General features: G+C 50.8%; 1 protein-coding gene across 3 annotated transcripts in view; it reads left to right on the top strand.

Moving 5' to 3' along the window:
* Window positions 1-21,822, top strand: part of PCSK6 (proprotein convertase subtilisin/kexin type 6) — a 130,380-nt gene that overhangs the window by 37,980 nt on the left and 70,578 nt on the right. For all 3 annotated transcript variants that reach the window (XM_053658979.1, XM_037145910.2, XM_053658980.1), the window contains exons 3-6: window positions 7,270-7,380; window positions 7,886-8,029; window positions 9,999-10,075; window positions 12,388-12,476. In XM_053658979.1, the coding sequence (XP_053514954.1) occupies window positions 7,270-7,380; window positions 7,886-8,029; window positions 9,999-10,075; window positions 12,388-12,476 (421 nt within the window). The remainder of the gene's footprint in view (window positions 1-7,269; window positions 7,381-7,885; window positions 8,030-9,998; window positions 10,076-12,387; window positions 12,477-21,822) is intronic.

Genomic DNA, 21,822 nt, shown 5'->3' with positions numbered 1-21,822 from the left:
AACTTTTTCTTTTCCTTAAAGAGTTCACGGGGTGCCCTGGCCCGCATGGCTCAGTGGGTTGGGCATCATCCCACACACCAGAAGGTTGCAGGTTCGATTCCCAGTCAGGGCGCATACCTGGGTTGCGGGTTTAGTCCCCAGCTGGGTGCATAGGAGAGGCAACCTGTGCTTCTCTCTCACATCGATGACTTTCTCCCCTTCTGTCTCCCTCCCGCCCTATTTCAGCAGTTCCCAGAGAAAGTGTATAAATCAAGTATCCCTGGAAAAATGAGTTCTTGGTGCCGCCCGAGTCACTCCCAACAACCGTGGCTCCTTTTGTATCCACTGAGCTGGGCGTGGGGAGAGACAGTCTGTCCCCGGCCACTGTTCTGGAATCCCCCTTCTCCGGCGCATCACTCTGCGTGGTTCTGCTTTGAACCCAGGAGGCAGTGGTCCCTGGGGAGCACGTTGCTGTAAGGTCTTGTATGTTCCTGAGTTCATTTGGCGGGTGGTGGGTGGGGGTGAAGACAGGCAGGAGACAGATCTCAAACACGAAGCTAATCCCTGTATTACCTCAGAGCAGGGAAAGGAATTTAACGTTGATTGAGGGGTCATGACATGCTTGGCCACTTGAACACACCTCATCTGCCCTGATCACACGGGGCTCTGGTTCTCCCCACGTGTGTTCATCGTGCAACTCGAGCGGATGCTTTCCAAAGGGACTGGAATCTCTTTTTGCTCTTGGAAGCAAAGCCAGGTTGTCACCAGTCATTTCTGCAGGACAGGGTCCCACAGGGAGAAGGGCGTACAGACCCGGTGCCTGGATCCCTGTCGCCGAGGGGAAGGGGGGTGCTGTGCAGGGAGCAGAGGCTGAGCCCCACAGAATTTGGGTTCTGAGAGGCTGCAAGGCGGGGCTGAAGCTCCCGGTGGGCCACCGTCTGTCAAAGTGTGCAGGAACTTCCAGAAGGGGGTCGATGATGGACCCTGCCCCCTTTCATTTTAAGCAAGGATGGTCTGTCTGGTGAAGAGACATGTGTGTCCTTCATCTGAAGTCTGCGAAGTTATTACATTGTCACCACACAGACGAGAGGCAAGCCGTTCATGTGGGGTCCTGAGAATTAAGTTCTTCCTCGACTGTTGGAGCCAAGGCAGAGTCGAAGTGGAGGCTTAATGTGCGTTTTGTGGACACACTTTTAGTTTTAGTGACTCAGTTTTAGAAACTCGAAAGGATTCAACTCCATGTTCTTTCCTCCCTTCCAAAAATATCGATTATTGCCCTGGTCGTTTGGGTCCAGGGGTTGGGCGTCATCCTGTAAACTGAAAGGTCCCCCTGTTCTATTCCTGGCCAGGGCACAGGCCTGGCTGGCCAGCCAGTTCCCTGCTTGGGGGGTGTTGTGTGAGAGGCAACCAATCAATGTTCCTCTCACACATTGATGTTTCTAAAAAAAAAAAAAATGAACTCGTGCACCTGCCTGGGGTGTGGCCCAGTGCCGGGGGCTGTGGTGGGGGGACGTGGAGACGCCCACCAGCGGGAGCAGGACCTGAGAGGTGGGCGGGGCAAGAAGCATCCCAGGTGGGAAGGGAGGGGCCCAGACTTGCATCTGAGTCACCGGGTTCATTCATTTTGAGTGCATGTAAAGTGCCCTATTCCCATGTGAGTCTGCAGGCAGAATGTGCCCGTAACCCCTGCCTCCTCAAAGGACGGAGATGAAAGTGAGGACAGACTTTCCTAGGCAACGGCTACAGCAGCTATGTTTTCTCTAATAAAAGTCCCTCTTGCGACTGGGCTTCCTGATAAGCTCTTGGCAGGGTCCCTATCAAAGCATCCTGCCAATAAAGAAGCGGGGGAAAGAGAACAGTGTGTTCATTCCAGGCTGCCCATGACTTCCCCGGGACTGGCCCGGGGGTCTCATGGCTCTAATTAAACATGTAGCCCCAGGGACAGTGCTACAGACAACCGAATGCCCCTGCTTAGGTCTGCCTGGTGTTAACGCTGACCAGGTCAGTTCGTGGCCAGTGTGACTGATAGTTCCTCTGCCTCCGTGTTCTGATTACGTATTGGGGAAATTTAGCTCTTTTGCCGAAGTACTTACTGTTATATTCTTTCTCTCTCTCTCTGCCTGTCTGTCTGTCTGTCTTCTCAGTGTTAAATATATTTAACCCTGGTTGGGTAGCTCAATTGGTTGGAGCATTGCCTCATATACCTAAAGGTTGAGGGTTCGATCCCCAGTCAGGGCACATTTGGGAGGCAACTGATCAACGTTTCTCTCTCACATCTATGTCTCTCTTTCCCTCTCTCTCTAAAAATCAGTAAACACATCCTCAGGTGAGGATTTTTTTAAAATGTGTTTATTAATTGTTTTAAACAGTGTTACCTTTTCTTAGTCCAGGACATTTCCCTACATCAGCCAAGCCTTTTTTTGCCACAAGTTAGCGTAGGGACAGCCGTGTGGTAAATAGGATTATGAAAAAGAAAAGATGATTTAATATCAGGGAGAGCCCTCGGCAGGTCAAGCCGCCAGTAAGTTTGGAATGACCCAAGTGGAAATGAATGTGATAGGGCTTAGGATACAGTTCAGCGGGAGGCAGATAGTATTTCATTTTAATTAGCTCCAGTCCGCCTGGTCTGAAAGGGCCCTGATAAGCGGTGGAATTTACAGCCCACCCAGAGCTCCCATAAACGCTGATCCAGTGTCCACTGGTGCAAACAAACGCAAGAAGGAAAGGAAGAGTTCAGACTGCGAGTCACACAAACATTTATGAAGCACTTTCTGTGCTGATCGGCTCCAGAATGGTGCACCGGTTTTCCTTACATTCTTAGTTACCTTTACGTGGGTTTTTGTTGGTGGTGGTGGTTGGTTTGTTTCCATTGTTTTGCTCCAGGTGCTTCGTTCTCCGGCCCTTGCCTTTGGAGAAGAGCCTGGCGTTTTTGCAGGCTTCCTATCAGTCTCTCAGCTTTTCCGAGGGCTGTCACTGAAGCAAACTGAGAGCATTTGTCTTTAACGTGTTCTGTGGCCAAAAGTCAGCAGAAGGGTGGATGTGACAGGGGCTCCGGCCAATAGCTTGCAAGGGCTCACAAATTTTTTTTCAATGACTCGTCCCGATTCCCGTCCAAGCTGGCCTATAGTTCGACGACGTTGCTGCCTGCGTCTTCCAACCCTTGCGTTTTCGGATGATGACTCTGGGCCAGCCCTTCCCCGCCCTTTGCTTCTCAGCCAGATGGATGACAGAAATGGAAAGATAAAGATGTTAGGAGGCTGGCCCTCGGTGGCTCCTCCGGGGCCTCGGCCTTTGGTCTGAGGCTTCGTGTCTGAGGCTTTGTGTTCCTGCGTCCGTTCTCAGAGGTCGGAGAAGGGTTTGCAGCCCCGGCGGCACGGCACTCTGTTTGGGAGGCTGGGACTTCGTCCCCAGAGTGTGATCGGAGCCCAGGTTTCTGTCCAGCCGGGATGCAATGTTGAGGCCGATGTTTCCACTGACCGCAGATGGGGTTTGGTTGGACAGTGGTGTGTCCTGGAGCCCTGGGGAGTGCAAACAGACAAGACGTTCCTGGCAAGTACAAGCCCAGAGACTGAGTGACCAGGCTGATCTTGAGGTTGATGAACTGTGTCCCGGGCCGGGGGCAGGGGAGAGCTGCCGCCCAGAGACCCATGGGCTCGCCCACGCGGGGACGGGAGCGACACCCAGCTGTCTCTTCACCTTGTCAGCTCCGCAAGGGGGTCTAGTGGAGTCGTGGCTATTGGAAGGGGTACTAAGTTTCAGTTTAGACTGTGCTCTGAACGCCGACACGTTACTGTTTCCTCAGCATGATTGGCACCTCCACTTCCACGCCGTCTCAAAGTCCGCACGTCCCAGGCCAGACGCACCATCTCTGACCCCACCTCTGCACGCTGTGACCGGAGCTGCAGCCCCCCCGCCCCCACACTTGCCCCACCAGCGGTCAGCTTCCCCTGACCCGAGCTCCTGCCCTGCCTCACCGGCGAGCTGTGGGCATCCTTGCCCCACAGATCGACTCTCCGCCCTCCTTAGGGACGCTGTACAATATGAGTGTGATGGTGTCACTGTCCTTTGGGGTGTCCTACCCTGCCTCCCGTCCCTCCTTGGTCCGGCTCCCCTGCGTCTCCTCCTCCTTCTGGTGATGTTTGCTCCTTCCCCTTCCCCACCGTCTTCATTCCCCACCCCCTCCCGGCCGCGCTCATCCATCCCTGCCACCTGGCACCTGGCTCAGTGTCCTCGACTTGACACCCTCTTCCTAGCAGCTGTATGTTTCTGCTCTGGACGTGTGAGATGATTAGCATCGGTCTTCCCCCTGGACTCCAGGAGCAGCAGGGTCCTGTCTGCGTCCACCTCGCCGCTCCTGTCCCAGCTCAGCGCTTGGCGTGTGGGAGTGACAAGGGCGGAGAGCGTCTGGGACCAGGCGCCGGGTTCGGCACCCGTTCGGAGCAGACCCACCCGCAGGAGACGCCGTCTCAAAGGGTGACGTGGTCACACAAGCCATTTGAGAGCTCGGCCCTGGTGAAGGCTGTGATTTAAACCTTATTCGTCCCCTCGGCTGCCGTAGCAAATGGCCACAGGCTGGGCGGCTTCGACCGCAGAGACGCGTTGTCTGACCATTCTGGACTCCGGACTTCTGAACCAGAGCCTCTCCGAGGGTTCTGGGGAGGGTCCTTCCCTGCCTCTGTGGCTCCTGGTGGGCCTGGACATTCCTTGGCTTGTGGCCACATCCCTCCAATCCCCATTTCCCTGTCCACGGGGAGAGCTTCTCCTTCAGCATCTCAACTGTCCATCTGCCTTTATTTTGTGGAGACATTGTCATTAGACTTAAGCCGCACTCAGATGGTACAGGATGATCTCATCTCAAGACGCTTAACTGAGCCCCAGCTGGTGTGGCTCAGTGGGTTGGGCGTCATCCTTCAAAGTGAAAGGTTGCTGGTTCGATTCCTGGTCAGGGCACATGCCTGGGTTATGGGTTCAGTCCCCAGCTGGGGCATAGGCAAGAGGCAACCGATCAGTATTTTCTCTCTCCTTCTCTCCCTCCCTTCCCTGCTAAGAACAAATAAATAAAATCTCTTTTAAAATTGTCAAATCTTTAAAAAAAAACGTCTTTAGTTGTCTGCCACAGGGAGCGGGCTGCCCCTGAGCCCCCACCAGAGGGGGAGCCCCAAACTGTGCTGGGGGCCCTACACCATCGCCCCCCTCAGAACCATGTGTTCATGTTGAGTTTCACCCTCCAGCCCAGCTATGGGGGGGCGCGGGGAGGCCCACACTCCTTCATCCCCCTCGGGGATAATTTTGTGACTTCTGGCAACATGCTGCGCCACATCCCTTGACTGATTTGACTGAGGTCCCCGCCTCCTCCGAACAGGAAGTGTCGCCTGTCAGGCAGAGCAGTCAGAAGGCCTGGGTGTTGGGAAGACGGCGGTGAGTGTCCCGGGGCAGGACGGACAGGAACGAGCCAGGGAGCATGGCTCTGAGCTGTAACGGCGTGTTTAGCAGATGCAGAAATGCTGTCCTGGGTATTTCATGCCAAGAAAAGCTTTCTGGTTCAGACAGCTGTATATGGGGCACTCGCAAAGCACCGTCGGAGGGCGTGAGGCATGAAACGTCTCGTCGAATAGTTTTCTTCTCCGTGGACGTATCTATCAATCAGTGGGGATTATAAATGGGTGAGGACTTGGGGCCCCCGAGGCTCGTTTTGGGGGCCAAATCCGAAATTGCTTTTGAGCTCTTTGCGGTGTGTCCGAGGAACTTGATCTGCTGGTGTTTTCTACACACGTGGGTGGCAGGGCAGGCGGCCACACTTCTTTCTAAGCCTCTGTCCTGTCAAAGAGCAAAGGTGCTGTCGAGGTCCACCCCCACCGGGGCCAGGTCTGAGGCTGTCCTCCCTCAGGACAGTGTGGGGAACAGGAGACTGAGAGGGGCCGAGCAGCCACTCGCCCCCTCAGCCCTGGCTGTGCCTTTATTTTCTGCATGTGTCGCCTTGGGCGTCCCCCGCAGTGACTGGGATGGCCGTGGGGCGTGGTCTGGGGTCTCCGGCCGTGGGCAGCCTCCAGGTCACTTTGGCCCTCACCGCCCCCACTCTGCAGGCCCCCACCCCTGCTTCCTTCACCTGCCCCAGGACAGAGGAATTATTAACCTACCCCTCACCTTTTCAAAGCAGAAAAATACTCTCCCAGCTTGAAATTCTCTTACACACGCACCTACAATGAATACATCTGTGTACCTGGCACCTATGTGAGCGTGTAATAGATGCCAGTCTCTGCGCCAGTGCCCCCTTATGACAATGCACGGTGACCCATTGTACAGGTGGACAAACTGAGGCCAACCAGGGAGATGAGCTGCTTGAGTCACAGCTGGTGGGTGTGAAGCTGGTGTCAAATCCAGACAGCTCGGCCGTGGGTTCCTGCCCTTAAATATCCCTTATCCTGCCCCTTGAATGTTTTTCCGTGGTTGTGAAGGCAGATATTCTGATTTACAGACATGGATAAACCCCTGCAAGTGATTTTTACGTTTTTTAATTGGTAATAATGTCACCAGTAAGGAATTGCTGCTCTTAGTTTGCTGTTTCCCCTTCTAGAATGTTCTCTATGTATGTTTTGGTATCATGTTTCCAGCAGTGGCTAAAAATCGCAATATGTGGATTATCAAACTTTACTGGAAAACACCTTGCTTCTGACTTCTGATATGCGTTTGACCAGTTTCTCTCCTCTCTCATTATTCCTGTGAGTTCTGGTGACCAGGGTCAGCAGGCAGTGGACAATGCCACGAGGTCTTTTTTCTCTCTTTTTTAGTGGCGTTATTTCACAGTCCCGAGTGGCACTGTTATCCCTGCTACACACACAGACAGGTACTCATCTTTCCGCTGTGGTGGCTTTGAAGTGAAAATGTCCCCTGGGAACTTCCCCTCGCAGACACCTAATAGGACCCAGGCATTCATGAAAAGGCCACCTCCTAAAATCAGGAGAACGGTTTTAGAATAGGTCGTGGGGAGGGGGGCTGCGGGGCTGGGTGGAAAAAGGTGAAGGGATTAAGAAAACAAAGAAACTCAGTGACACAGATGACAGCGTTGTTGACAGCGGTGATGATCAGGGAGGCTAAGGTGGGGACACACGGTGATGGAAGGAGACTGGACTTGGGGTGGCGAACCCCAATACAGCACACGGGTGACGTGTTAGAGGGCGGTGCACCTGAAACCCATGCCATTTAACGGACCAGTGTCACACCCAATACATTCAATAAAAACCAATACGCAAATAAAATAAAATAAACCTGAACTGCATTTCTCCCTGACAGGTGAAATGGCTCCAACAGCAAGAAGTCAAACGCAGGGTGAAGAGACAGGCGCAAAGCGACCCCCACACCCTGAATTTCATCGACCCCCTTTGGTCCAATATGTGGTACATGGTGAGTAGGACGTGGCCTGTCTGGCCCCCCGACCCTTGGCTGTGGGTGTGTTTCTGGGGCAGGTTAATCCACACCCCCCCCCCCGACTCCAGACAGACTCACACACTGCACCTGGGATGTAAACCGCCGCTTTCACTCTGGGCGGCACCTGCTTTCTTGTGAATTTTTTAAAATTGTGTGCAAGTCCTGGGGGGCCCCATTGAGCCTGGAAGCACTTTGATGAAGGCCCTGGGGTTCATTCAGTGGTGACGATGAGCCCCCGGATGAGCGCCCCCCCGAAGAGAGATGATGTCCTAGGAAAACCATAGATTGGCAGGCGCAGAACAAGCATGAGGAGAGACGCTCCGCACCCCACACACCCAACGCTTGCACTCTTGTGAAACTGGGGGGGCAGGGGCAGCGCTCCCGCCCACCTCATCCCCAAGCATCAGAGCACCTCTGCTTGGCTGCACCTGGGGTCAGTTCCGGGTCAAGAGCGCCCCTGTGTCTCTCTCTGTGCCCCCAGCACTGCGGGCCCAAGAGTACTCGCTGCCGGTCGGATATGAACGTGCAGGCGGCGTGGAATCGAGGCTACACGGGGAAGAACGTGGTGGTCACCATCCTGGATGACGGCATAGAGAAGAACCACCCCGACCTGGCCGGCAATTACGTGAGTCCCCCGTGGGAAGGGACCTGCTGGTCGTTAAGTAAACATGGCACAGGTCGGCTCGACGCGGGTCCCCGTATACGCGGATTTTATTTTTTCAGGAAATACTATACTTGTGTCTTCTTTATGCTTTTCCGAAGCACTCTCTTTTCTGTAGCTCACTTTATTGTAAGAATACAGTATGTACCATATTTTTCAGACTGTAAGATGCACTCTTCCCCTACCTTTCTCCCCCGCCCTTCCCAAATTTGGGAGGAATAATGGTTGTTAATGCTGCTGTTGAGTTCTGTTCACATTTACACTAGTGAATTGTTATGTTATTTATGTTATTAAATATTTCGCCACATTTTTTTCTTCAAAATTTGTTTTCCTGTTTTTCTCCTCTAAAACCTACGTGCGTCTGACAGTCCGAAAAATATGGTAATACGCTTACAGGCAAAATGTGTGTTAATGGGCCGTTTATGGAATCGGGAAGGCTTCCGGTCATCGGGAAGCTGTTAGCAGTTACGTTCTGGGGGAGTCAGAAGTTACACATGGAGGGGAGGGAGGACGGCTTGAGCAGAAAAAGAACAAAAAAGGAAGAGGGGAAAGTCATGGACACGGACGACAGTGTGGTGATTGTGGGGGGGCGTGGGAGTGGAGGGAGGGGGCTTGTGGGGTAAATGGTGATGGATGGAGACTAAACTAATACATCAATAAGAGAAAGCAAGTTTAAAAAGTAAAGTTAGACGTGGATTTTCGACCACGTGGGGGTCAGTGACTCTAGCCCCCACATTGTGTAACAATCAACGGCACAATGAATTTACCCCCTTATTAAATTGGGCAGTGTGGAAAATCATCGGGGGGCAGGGGGTGTGGCCACGTGTTTGGGGCGTCCCACATACTTGCAGGATGGGATTGTAAAAAGGTCAGACGCGGATCCGACCAGGGTTAAGACACGGGCTCCGGGCCCTAAACCAGCCGGGTGCCTGTGCTGGCCCTGAGGCTCAGCAGTTCAGGGACCTGGGGCAGGTCGCCTGGCTTCTCTGCATCTCAGAGCCACCGTCTGTCACGTGAGGTTTCCCCAGGGGCTGCCGTCTGGTGGGGTCGTTGCGAGAGTTCAGTGGGTTCTTACGCGTTAGGAAGACAGCCAGGCACATAGTCAACGTGGTAGGTGCCTTCCGTAGTCTCGGGAAGCTGGGTGCTCACGGTGGCTCCCGTCTCATCCGTGTGAGAGGCGGCGAGGCAGCCCTGCAAAATGCCGGTGTTGGAGGCTCTGCCGACAACACCAGAGAGCTTCGGTCAGATGTTTTCAGCGGAAGATAGAAAGTTACAGGAATTCTCTGATGACAAGTGTGTACACGAAAACACACACGTTAGGGATACAAGGCCCAGGGAAGTCTGATGTGTGCTAGGGTGTGGAGGAGCGTGGGAGACACTGTCATAGTGCAACAAGCCAGTCACAAAGGACAAGTCCGTCTGATCCCACTTATCTGAGGCTCCAGAGACTCACAGTCGTAGAGAGACAGGACCGAGAACGGGGGTGGCCAGGGGCTGGGGGAGGGGAGGACCGGGAGGTAGTGCTTCACGGCGCAGAGTGCCAGTTCCGCACGGTGCCCTGCGGATGGACGGTGGGGGCGGCCACACAGCGGAGCAAAGGCCCGGAGGTCCCAGGACTGTGCCCTTGACTGCGGTTAGGATGGCCCGTTTTGCTCCGTATGTGTTTTACCACAATGAAGACATAATATAAGATGCAATATGCAGATGACGCATCACCGGCTTGTACACCTGAAACCTGTATGATTTTATTAACCAATGTCCGTCCCATACATTCAGCAAACAAGGAAAAAAGAAGAGAGTGTATAGGGGGTGACGGGTGTGGTGACAGGGGAGCAAGGGGGTGTGTCTCTCCGTTTTCCAGTCGTGGTGTGGCTGCAGTTTAGAAGGGGTCAGGGTACCCGTGCCTCTTCGCTCACCAAGTCTTGTCTCTTAGGATCCTTACGCAAGTTACGACGTCAATGGGAATGATCACGACCCGTCTCCACGGTACGACGCCAGCAACGAAAACAAGTATGTCCCAGGGTCCCCCCTTTTCTGGCTTCCCCGCGCCCACACCCCGCAGGACCCCCACGGACGTGGCCTGGCCCGTGTCTGGGGCATAGCCAGGGGCCACGAGCCAGCCCCCAGGTTCAAGGCAGCCTCTGAGACCGTGGCCTCTTCCTCAGGAGGTCACTGCTGCTGCGTTAACTCTGATTCCCACCTTGCCAGGATATTTTAAAAGAAAAACCTTTGCATCTAACATTCTCCATGAGCAGCTGAGGCAAACATCCGTTTGGCAGGTTGGGGAACACAGGGTCCCGTGACCTGACAAGGGCGGCGGAAGGGGCCTGAGTGATGTCGGAGAAATCGGGGTTCGAATCCCACACCTGCGATCCCTGGCTGTGTGGCTCGGTGGGAGCAGGGCCCCTGTGTGGAGTGTCTGGGTGCTGGAGAGTGTCCCAGGGACAGGACGCGCCTGACCTCCCAGGGTTGGGAGTGGGGACAGTGAGGTGACAGGTGAAGACCATGCTGCAGGTGGTCAGTCCTGACGGGTGTCATCGTCACTTTGCAGATGCAGGCAGTGGGGCCAAGTGAGATTAGGTGACCCGCACGCTGCAGCCCAGGCAGCCCTGGGGAAGGAATCCAGTTTTTATAACCCGGTTCTGGGGCTTGATCTGCTGTGTCCTTGTCCTCCCTCTGTTGGCGTGCCCCATGCCCTGAGCACTTCGCATTCTTCCAAAAAACAGAGGCCAAGAAGAAAAAGCCCTTTCTTTCCCCCCCGCTGTTGACATGATGCTGGCCGAGGTGCAGCCGATCAGCATAGTTTTCGGTGCATTCAATTCTGAGGCTCAGATACCGGAGCCCACACGGCGCTGCTCAGGGCAGCTTGGCCAGCTGCTCTGGTCCACACCGCAGGCTGCAGAGCTCCGGGACCCGCAGAGACAGGGCCCGGGGCTGCTGCGCCTGCCTCACGCCCCAAGGTGCCCTTCCCGCTCAGCAGGGAGCGTGCCTGGGGTGCAGGGCGCCTCGTGTCCCAGCCAACAAATGGTCCAGAAACCACGCGGTGACCCTCGAAGGGCAGGATTCACCCTGGGTGAGACACTGAGCTCCGTGCCTTCGTGACCCTGGCCCTGGCCGTGACCCTGGCCCTGGCCGTGCCTGCGAGGCCCCCCGAGGAGGACAGACCAGTCCCTGCCAGGAGCAAACACGCAGGCCAGGGCTATTTTTAAAGGTGGTTTTAGATTTTACATCAATGAGGGAAATCCCCTGGGGCTGCTTCTCAAAGAGGCGCTGTTTAAACCTGCCGGTGTGTTGGCCTCTGCTGGAGGAATTGACCCGCCGCCGCTTGCTGGAAAATGGGGTCGTTCCTGAGGAAAGCGATTTGTTTTTCTGGCAATTTCTTCAGAGTCCCTCTGCCGGTGTTGGGCGCTCGATTTAGGAGCATTTTTCTTCAGCTCCAGCGTAAATGGCGCGCAGATGATGGGAGGGCCGTCCGAGGAGGGGAGCAGGGGCGCGGAAGGTGCACCCGGCAGGAGGCAGGAGAAACTCTGTTTGTTCTTTCTCCCATCCCGTCGGCCGGGCGGGTGTTGGTGCTGCTGCTGCACCTGTTCATGCCAAGCAAGTGTTGTCAGTCAGAGGGATGCAGAGTTTGGGAGTAGGAGCCCCCAGTCCGACGTGCGGGGTATATAGGAAGAGATGACCTGGGCAAGCTCTTTCTTTCTTTCTTTCTTTCTTTCTTTCTTTCTTTCTTTCTTTCTTTCTTTCTTCCTTCCTTCCTTCCTTCCTTCCTTCCTTCCTTCCTTCCTTCCTTCCTTTCCTTTCCTTTCCTTTCCTTTCCTTTCCTTTCCCCTTTCCTTTCCTTTCCTTTCCTTTCCTTTCCTTTCTTTCTCCTTCCTTCCTTCCTTCCTTCCTTCCTTCCTTCCTTCCTTCCTTCCTTCCTTCCTTCCTTCCTTCCTTCCTTCCTTTTTAAGATTTTATTTATTTAGTTTCAGAAAAGAGGGGAAGGGAGGGAGAAAGGGAGAGAAACATTCATCAGTTGCCTCCGGCATGTGCCCCAACCAGGGACCAAACCTGCAACCCAGGCCTGTGCTCTGCCTGGGAACTGAACCGGTGACCTTTCCCTTTACAAGATGACTCTCAACCCACTGAGCCGTTTTCAAGGTGGCAGGAAGGCCTCGCCACAGCCCAGGGCTGTGCAAACCCTGGCGTGATGCTCCCTCCCGGGGTCGTGAGTGGCAAGAAACAGGCTTTAGTGTCACTCCTGGGCGTGGGGATAACAGAGGCTTTACGCGGCGGAAGGACGGCTGGGCGGAGCCCTCACTTCCTCTTCCCCTCGGTTTCAGGCACGGGACTCGCTGCGCAGGGGAAGTCGCCGCCTCCGCCAACAACTCCTGCTGCATCGTGGGCATAGCCTACAACGCGAAGATAGGAGGTAAGGCCTTCTGGGGTGCGCAGCCTGGGAGCTGGGGGCTTGGGGGTGTGTGTCCCTTTCTGCGCGTTCCAGCCGCTGCACCGTCCTGGGCCCTGACCTGCCGCGTCAGACGCCAGGGCGAGAAGCCCCTCACCCACAGCACCGGGGCCTGGAGCAAAGAGCTTGCTGGCAGTTTTGCTCAAGAAACCAGCACAGTCCCATGAGAAAGGCACCCTCTCTTATACTTGGGGTCCTGCTAGTCTGGCCGCCGAGTCCCCTCTGTCCCCCCAGAATTTCTAAAAGGCCTCGTCAGCTCCCTCCTCCTCACTGTCCAGCCGTGGATCTGCCCCTCTGCCCCCAGAGTTTACAGACTGAGGCCTTTCCCAGGTCCCAGCTCCCTCCTGCTCAGGCCTGCTGGTCCCCTTGTCCTGCCCCGGTCCCTCAGCAAAGGTCACAGGAATTTCGTCATCGTGTCCACCACATGCGCCAGGGCTTGTCGCATTCTCATGACCCCCAGAGCCTCTCCCCGCCTCTCCGTTTGGCTCAGTGCACCCATGACCATGGCCTGCTGCGCCCCACCCCCCGCTATGCTCCATGAAGCGCTGCCCAAATCTAGCTGTACCTGTCCCCACGTCCCCCCACCCCCCGTGTCTCGTCCCCATCCCCCCATTCTCTAGGGACGGTCAGCCCTTCCGGGCCCCTGACCCCAGCAGTCTCCAGCTCTGATGTTCAGCTTCTCTGTCTGTGAGTCAAGCTTCGCTCACAGCAGAGCGCCCCATGTCTCCCTGTCCCCAACCTGGGCCTGGCAGTGTGACAGCTCACGCTGTCAGACTGAGCCCGTTAGGTGCACAAGGCTGATCTGGGGACTGAGCAGGTGCGTGCTGGGGTGTGAACAGTCCTCAGCGGGCCCACCTGACCTCGGGCCGCTGCCGTGCTCCCCTAGGACCATCTCTCAGCTAGAAATCGCTTGTGTTCACTCTGGTGGCCATGCCCGGGGGCCACCTGTCCAGGACACGGCCTTCACTGCCACTCTGCCCTCGTGAGCTGGCAGTAGCCCCTCCTCTGTCTAGGAGCAGTACAAGCTGGGGAGGTGGGGCCAGGGGCTTCCCGGGCCAGCCACTCCTTAGAAAACTTGAGTTCTGGAAAGCAAATCTTCAGCTTGGACTTCACTAGAGCCCTGCCTGCCCTTTCCCTTGGGAATCTCCGAAGTGACTGGGATTTGTCATTCTATGGCCACATGACCTGCTTGGGGCATATCTGTCCCAGAGAGCAAATGAGGAGATCCTGTCACCTGGCCTTGCTCTCTCATTAAAGTTCTTTCCCGTGGAGATGTGTACATTCCCCCTGGGGCTTCCTGTGAATGAAGACGCCCTCGAGAAGTCTCCCTGTGAGCTGTAGGGCCAGGCCGACCTGAGGACCTGTCTCATTCCCACCACCTGCTGGCTGTGTGTCCTTGGGCAACCAACATGACCTCTCTGAGCCTAGGTTCCTTCCCGCATCGGTGAAGAATGGCAACAATGCTGCTGCCTCCCCAGATCTGTTGTGATGATGAAGTCATTTGTTGTTTGTGAAAGCGGGAACTCAGGGCTAAGTCTGCAGGGGCCTCTGAGCCACTGTCTCTGCTGCTGAAACTCTCAGAGGCAAACTACACAAGACGTTGCTCTGAGTGAGAAGTAGACCCCCACTTCGGGGTTGTCTGAGCCTTGCTCCCCAAAGTCCCTGGCCGGGTAGCAGTGACATCACCTGGGAGCTGTTAAAAAGTCAGGCTCCCCAGACCCACTGAGTGAGAATCTGCTTTATAACAAGATCCCCAGGGGGTGTGGCAGCCGATGGCAGTCTCCCAGTGCTGGTGTAGAGGGGGTCACGAAGCTGCAGAGCCACCCGAGAAGGCGTGTAGTGAACATGGCATGTTCTCACCAGATTTGCTCCACGCTCACTCCAGGATTGTCCACCCAAGTTTCCCAGGTCCCTGGAATAGGAGTCTTTTTTAAAATTAATGCTTTGCCATGTATTTGAGCATGAACTGCACACTCCATACTGTGCTGGCCACAATATGGGGGAGAATGAGGGGACAACGGGCACCATTTGGGACCTCTGGGAGCTCAGCATGTCTTTGAAGGGTGCCAACATAAGAGAGTAGAGGACCAAGTGCTGAAATGACAGAGGCAGGCGGGGAGCGGCAGACAGGACAGGCCCACGGTGAGGGCATGTGATTTTGACATTGGAAGGTGCAGCTGGGAATGGAGGCGGGGCTGGACAAACAATAGCAGCCTGCCACACAGGGACGGGGGCCACGGATGGGGCTGGCCATGGACAGGCAAGTGTGTAGGTTGAGTCCGGCTTGACCCAGGGGACCTGTGACAGCCACGTCCCCAAAACTGGTGTGTCCAGCTTCTTCCCCTCCACAGAGGGAGTCACCCCTCTGAGCCCCCCCAGGGCAGGGCTACCTACAGTGTAACACAGCACGCAGCTGAGAATTTCTCTGATGAATTCCTGCAGCTGACCAGGAGCCAACCCTTGGTATATTTATTGTTAAGTAGTTGTTCAGGAGATTGAAGTGCATATCCTCACTCACGCAGTCTGTCTGGGTAATAGATGCCTGTGTGATGTATGAACCTAAAACAGAGTATTTGAGTCCACCCTCACGCTCATCCTTTGTGCTGTTGTGTTTTCAGGGTTACCTCACATGTCGTAAACCCACAATGCGTTGCTATCCTTGCTTTAAACAGTGGACTTTTTAAATGAAGAGAAATATCCTTGCCTGCACAGTTTCTGTTCCCAGTGCTCTTGGGTACTTTCTAGCTTCAATTTCCATCTGCTTTCAATTTTTCTCCAGTCTGAAAATCTCTTTTGGTGTTTCTTGCAGTGCAGGTATGCTGGTGATAAATGAGCTCAGCTTTTATATCAGCATTGCTTTATTTTGTCTTTATTTTGAGAGAAATTTCACTGGACATGGAATTTGAGCATGGCATGTTGTTTCTTTCAGCACCTTAAAAATGTTTTCCATCGTCTCCTGGAATCCATTGTTTCTGGTGACCAGTCTGCTGTCCTTCTTACTTGTTCCCCTTTATATCATGTGACTGCCTCTCTGCCTGCTCTTATGAAATATTTATGTGAAATTCAGCAATGCATCCCTTTCAATGGATGTTTCTTCTGTTGGACTCACATAAATCAAGCAAACTGAGCCAGAAATGAAACATTAAACCCGTAAATAAAATGAAACATGAAATTACATCTGATGTTCAGCAATTACTCAGTTGGAGTGAGTTTCTCACAAGTTTTCTTAGAATTAAACAGTGCCTTTAAAAATCTGTTCTTTGGTTGACTTTCTTCATACTTATCCAGCTTGAGGTTTGCTGTGCCTCCTACTGTGTTGTTCTTGTTTTTGTTTCTCTAAATCAAATTTGGAGACACTCTGTCAATATCTCTTCAAATATCTTTTTCTCTCTTTGGGCACCAATTACAGTTATTAACTACTAAGGCTATAATGGTTTTTTTTTAATCCTTTTTTTCTCTGTGTGATTTGTATTGCACTTCAGGCTCACTGACCCTTTATTATTTTGTTGTTTCCACTCTGTTAATTTTATCCGTTGATTTTTTAAAACTTTTAGATACTGTGATTTTTTTTGTCCTATGATTTCCATTACATTCTTTTCTACTGTTTCCAAATCTTTCCTGAGATTCCTCTTCTCTTCACTCAATATATCTGTTTTTCATTTTAAGCTCTGTAACCTATTTATGAGTTATATTAAAATATTTTGCACTCGTTCCAATATCTACGTCATTTGTAGGTATGTTTCTAATTTTTCTTCTTTTTACAGTGGGTCACATGTTATTTTTTTCTTTGCATATGTCTAGTAATTTTTGATTATACACTAGCCATTCTTATTCTGCATTGCAGAGACTCTGGATTCTGTTATCTGTGAGTACTGTCGAGTTTTGTTCTAGCAGTTGGTTCAATTTTGAACTTTCAGGGGCTTGATTATTCATGTTGAATGATCTCTTTCTGGCTTGTCCTTTGCCTTAGGGAAAATTCGCTAGTGCAAGCACATAGTGTTTATTCTTAGGTCATCACCCTACTGACATTTCAATGGAAAGAACGATGTGTTCACCAAGATCTCTAACTTGGTGAGATTCAGACTCTGAATTGACTGAAATACCTGCTCAGCTCACTCAGCCTCCAGCGATTCTTTTCCTCCTGGACTTCTTAGAGTCTTGCCCAAACTCGTTTAGTTCACGGGTCAACCAAGTGTTTGGGGGAGTGTTTATGTCCTCTTCTGTAGCTCTCTCCCTCCTGGGATTTCTCTCCCTTTCCAGCTGCTCTGCCAGGCCTAAAACCCACCCCGTACCTCCCCAGGAGAATGAGACTGCACGTTCCTGCTTGAGTTCTAGCCTCTCAGTACCAAGGGAGATGGGGAATTTCCTCAGAGGAAAACCATTGGTTCTCAGATCCTACCCAGTGTGGTTCCCCTCTTTTGAGAACTGAATCCCCTGCCTGCTTCTGCTTTCTTCCAGTTGCTTCCCAATGATCTAACAAAGGTGTGGGTGTTTTTTTTTTAACTTTTTAAAATCAACATTTTGTCCAGAGTTCATAATTACTATCTTTAGAAGGGTTAGCATGATAGAAACCAGTCTGCCGTTATCAGGACTAAAACTTGTGGCTTATATTCCTTTGCCAAATAGTTGGTGTGTTCGTTATCTATTCCTGCAGGACTGTTATTACAAAACACAGCTGCTAAAAACAAGAAGCATTTGTCATCTGGCCCCGACAGTGGCTCAGCTGATGGGTTGTGGCTCGGCGTCACTGATGAGGCAGCCGTCAGGCTGTTGGGTGTGGCTGTCATCTGATACAGCTTGAGTGGGGCAGGGGATCAGCTCCCATGATGGGTCACCTGTTTGGCTGTTGGCCGGAGGCCTTGATTCCTCACCATGGGAACCAGTACATGGGGTGCTTAGGGGGTCCCCATACCATGGCACCTAATTTCCCTCATGACAGGCAAATTCAAGAGTGAGACCAGGAGCATGTAGCAATGTTTTTATGGCCTGGTTTGAGAAGTCACACACCATCACCCCAGTCAGACTCCATTTTCTCAGAAACAGATTATTCAGTCTAACACGCACTCAAGGGAGAAGGAAGTTAGTCTGCACCTTTTGAATGGAAGCATTTCAGAGAAGTTGCAGAGGTGGTTTAAAATCCACCACCATGGGCTGAGAAAAATCCGATTGCCTATCTATGCAATAGGAGTAACCATTTTCTACTAACCTTTCTTTGTACCATTGCACATTTTGTATGTTCTGGCACATGAAATGATGAAATCAGATGGAAGAAGTGCTGGTTCTGCACTAGTTACCAAATTGGAGGCTTAAGGGAACTCTAAAGTATATATAATGTTTTTCACTGAAGTTCAGAAGAGCACAAGGAGGAATGTAGAACCATCTAGGTCCTGGTGAAAATAGGACTGACCAGTTCTGACTGTTAGAAAACACCTCACCTGAGGCCTCTGTGTTATCCCAAAACTCTATGTCATGGGGGCGTCCAACCTGCAGCCTGCGGACCACATGCAGCCCAGGATGGCTATGAATGCAACCCAACACAAATTCGTAAATTTATCTAAAACATTATAAGATTTTTTTGTGTGTGATTACATGTTGCAATGTATTTAACGTGTGGCCCAAGACAACTCTACTTCCTGTGTGGCCCAGAGACGCCCCAAGGTTGGACACTCTGGTACCCGCCGGTATCCCCGTGTTGCAGATGAGGGCCAGAGAGGTGAAGTAACTTGCCCAGTATCAAACCAGACTGACGCCAGGCCCCATTTCCTACCCTTTGCTTTTGCAGAGATCTTTAAACCGTGTACACAGATGGATGACTGGATGGACGGATGGGTATTATTTTATTAACATTTGATCATACTCAACTTGTTTTTAGTAAAAACACAGTTTAATTCTAAGAAAACTTACGAGAAACTCACTCCGACTGAATAATTGCTGAACGTCAGATGTAATTTCATGTTTCATTTTATTTACGGGTTTAATGTTTCATTTCTGGCTCAGTTTGCTTGATTTATGTGAGTCCAACGGAAGAAACATCCATTGAAAGGGATGCATTGCTGAATTTCACATAAATATTTCATTATAATGAGGTGGGTTTTTTTTTTCAAATATTCTTTTAAGATCACTTTTAAAATAAAAGTCCCGGGCTCATTAAAAACCTTGAGGCCAGGGTGACTGTTCTGTTCGGTTTTGCTTTGAGTACGTTTCCCATGTTAGGTAATTAGCACCTCAGTGTCCTCTCACCTCTCATGCCCGCACCTCAATTCCAGCCTGTCCCTCTGTTTGCTTGTTGTCACCTTGTCGGGGTTCAGGACGGACCATGGGCCACAGCAACTGTCAGGGTTGTCCTGTCTTTGGCTCCTCATCACTGCAGCACACCCTTTCTGTCCCCGGAACGTTTGTTTTGACTCACCCCTTCACTCGCTGGATCACATCCCTCAGTAACCTTTTCAAGGAAGACTAATGGGTCCTGTATTTCCTGAGTTCTTTCCAAAAGTCCCAAGGCTGCCTTTACCCCTGAAGTACACCTGTGTCGCGTGTGACAGTCTTACAGAGCTGGGTAAGCCTTGTCCCTCTGCCCTCTGGATTCAGTGCTGCTTGGAAGAGCCTGAGGCCAGCCCGATTTCGGTCCCATATCAGTGACATGACTTTCTGGCTTGAATAGAATCCTCCCTCTTTTTCAAGTCCAGTAGCTTTGCTGGGCCACCTCTGAGGGAGGCTTCTTTTGGAGCTGCTGTTCTTCGGATTCAGTACACTTGAAATTATCTTTTTTTAAAAAAATTTTTGGGCAAACTTTCTTCTGTTGTGGTTTTGAATAGTTATGATTCCATATGTTCCATTCTATTCTTCATGGGTACCACTGAGAGATATATTAGATTTCTATTTCATTATTTCTAGAACCCTTTCTAATCCTATTTAACTTTGGGATTTGTTTGTTTGCTTTTCCATTTTATTTTTCCTCAACTCTTCTCAAGCCTGCCCTCCACATTTGCGACAACTTGTCCGATGTGGCTTTTATTCCTAGAATTGTTTGATTGTTTTTCCCCGTAGGAAGAACACACCTTGGTTCTCTCTTCATTAACCCTTGTACCTTTCTTTAGCTCTTGCTTCAGAGGGAAATCACATCTTCATTAAGCTTTGGGATTATGGATTAACGTTTGTTTATACTTCTCACCATTTCCTAGCCCTTGTTATGCCCCTTTCCCCCCTTATTTCTTGCAGCATCGCTGGAGAGGGTATCATGCTAGTCACTCTGTGGTTACGATCAGCAACTAGCCTGAGAGGAGGTGGAGACTTGCTTCTCTAAGACAGTTAAGATGCCAAGATCCACGGGGCGGAGGTGCCAGCGAGTGAGCTGAGCCACCAGCACTGTAAACTTCGTGCGTTGGCCTGGATTTTTCTTTTCTGCCAGTTCATGAGCTTTGAGAAATTTCCTACCCACCGACCGGTGAATTAGTGCTCATTCATTGTACACTGACCACGCAGGACTGGGCAGAGATGACTGTCCTTCACTTGGTCTCCGACAAACCCTGCCATAAAAAACTGCCTGTTCTTAGAAAGACGGTGCATCTGCATAATTCCTGGTGGGAACTCCCCGTTTGTAAAATACTGGACACTTAGTCAGCTTTTCATTTTTTGTTTGTTCGTTTGCTATAAAAGCAATGGAGCGCGGCAAAGAAATAAAGTCTCCCAAACACAGGTCTCTGGGGCGTGCGACCTGCTTTGTAGGGAAATCAATGCAGAAACACGGGCCACCCTTGTTATTTTCGGAGAGGACAGCGGGGCACACCTATACGTTTTAATGCAAGTCCCGTTCATTTTTTTGTAAGTTTTCGAACATTTTGATTTCTGCCCCTTTTCTGGGTAGTTCAATAAAAATCTGTTTAAAATTATTTATGGTGACAGCTGCGTGAACCTGTCTTTACGCCTCCCGGGTTCAGGGCCTGGCTTAGAAAAGCCCAAGATCATAAATCCATTCTCTCTCATTTCCTCTGAAAACTCGGTTTTAGAAGCATAGTCCATCTTGAAAGTTTTATGGTTTTGTCTTTTGTGTTTAGCTATTTAATCCACACGGAATTTATTGTTGTGAACGGTGTGAAGGAGAAATCCAAGTTTATCTTCCCCCAGATGACTAGAGATTCCCACTGGCCGCGTTATCACATACTGATACCCCTATGTGTGGGGGGACCTCCATCACAATTCCTTAGTCACTCGTTTTTCAGCCTTGAGCAACAACTCACTCTGAGATATGACAGCTTAAGAGGATTTTTTTGTTTGTTTAGATAAGGGATAGGACGCATTTCCTCCTACGGTTCTTTTGCAAAAATGTCTTGGCTCTTCTTGAACATTTTCTCTTTCAGATGAACTTGTGCATGTGTTTGTCAAGTTCGGTAAAGATTCCCTTTGGGATTTTGATGGGTCTTGCATGGAAACTATAGATTAGTTGGGGCGAATTGACACCTTTATAATACTGAGTCTTCTCTCCCAGGAACATGGTATGTTTTTATTTCTTGAGGTCTTCTCTGACATCATTTTCAAAAGTTTTATTATTGTCTTCGTACTGACCTAATACATTTCTTCTTAGATTTATACCTAGCTTGATTTTTGTAAACATTAGATTTCTAATTGATCGTTGTTGACATGGATGTGGTAAAACTATTGATTTTTGCTTGTTGGTGTATTTTGTTTTTGTTTTGTATCTAGACACCTGAATGAACTCTATAGTTGCTACTATTTTTTTTATCTCCTGCCTTTTCTAGATGGGTATAAATAAAAGCTGTCTGTAAATACAATGGTGGGTTTTCTCTCTTTAATCTTAATAACTCTTTTCTTTTCTTTTCCATGACTATTTCTATATCGAGGGATCCTTGATGAATATGAAGTAGTGGTGATTTATGGGTGTTGTTATTTTTTCCTGACTTCTACAGTAACATTTCCAAGCGATTGGCCGATGTCTACTGTAGGTTTCCTGTATTACCCTTTATTAAATTAAGGGCATTTGTATATTCCTAGATCGCTAAGAGGTTTGATGTTGAATTGTATTACATGCGTTTTAAAAACATCTGTGGAGGTGAGGATATTATTTTTCTATTTTACTATTTAATCTCTTCCATGTAATAAATCACGGTAATAGTTTCCTAGCATTTGAAATTGTAGTCTTCCATTCTTGGAACAGAGTCTGTTTGATTAAGAGTTTTGTTCTTTCAATATCTTGCTGCCTTCAATTGTTAACAGGTGATGTATGGTTTTGCATCTTTTTGGAAGAAGATGGATGGAACTATAGTTCCTGGGTTTTTGTGCTGTCTGGGTTCTG

The sequence above is a fragment of the Artibeus jamaicensis genome, unplaced genomic scaffold (assembly GCF_021234435.1).
Source record: "Artibeus jamaicensis isolate MK-2021 breed Jamaican fruit bat unplaced genomic scaffold, CSHL_Jam_final scaffold_612, whole genome shotgun sequence".
NCBI classification, from domain to species: domain Eukaryota; kingdom Metazoa; phylum Chordata; class Mammalia; order Chiroptera; family Phyllostomidae; genus Artibeus; species Artibeus jamaicensis.
The sequence above is the reverse complement of the archived record's forward strand: the minus strand, read 5'-3'. Positions and strand labels throughout refer to the sequence as shown.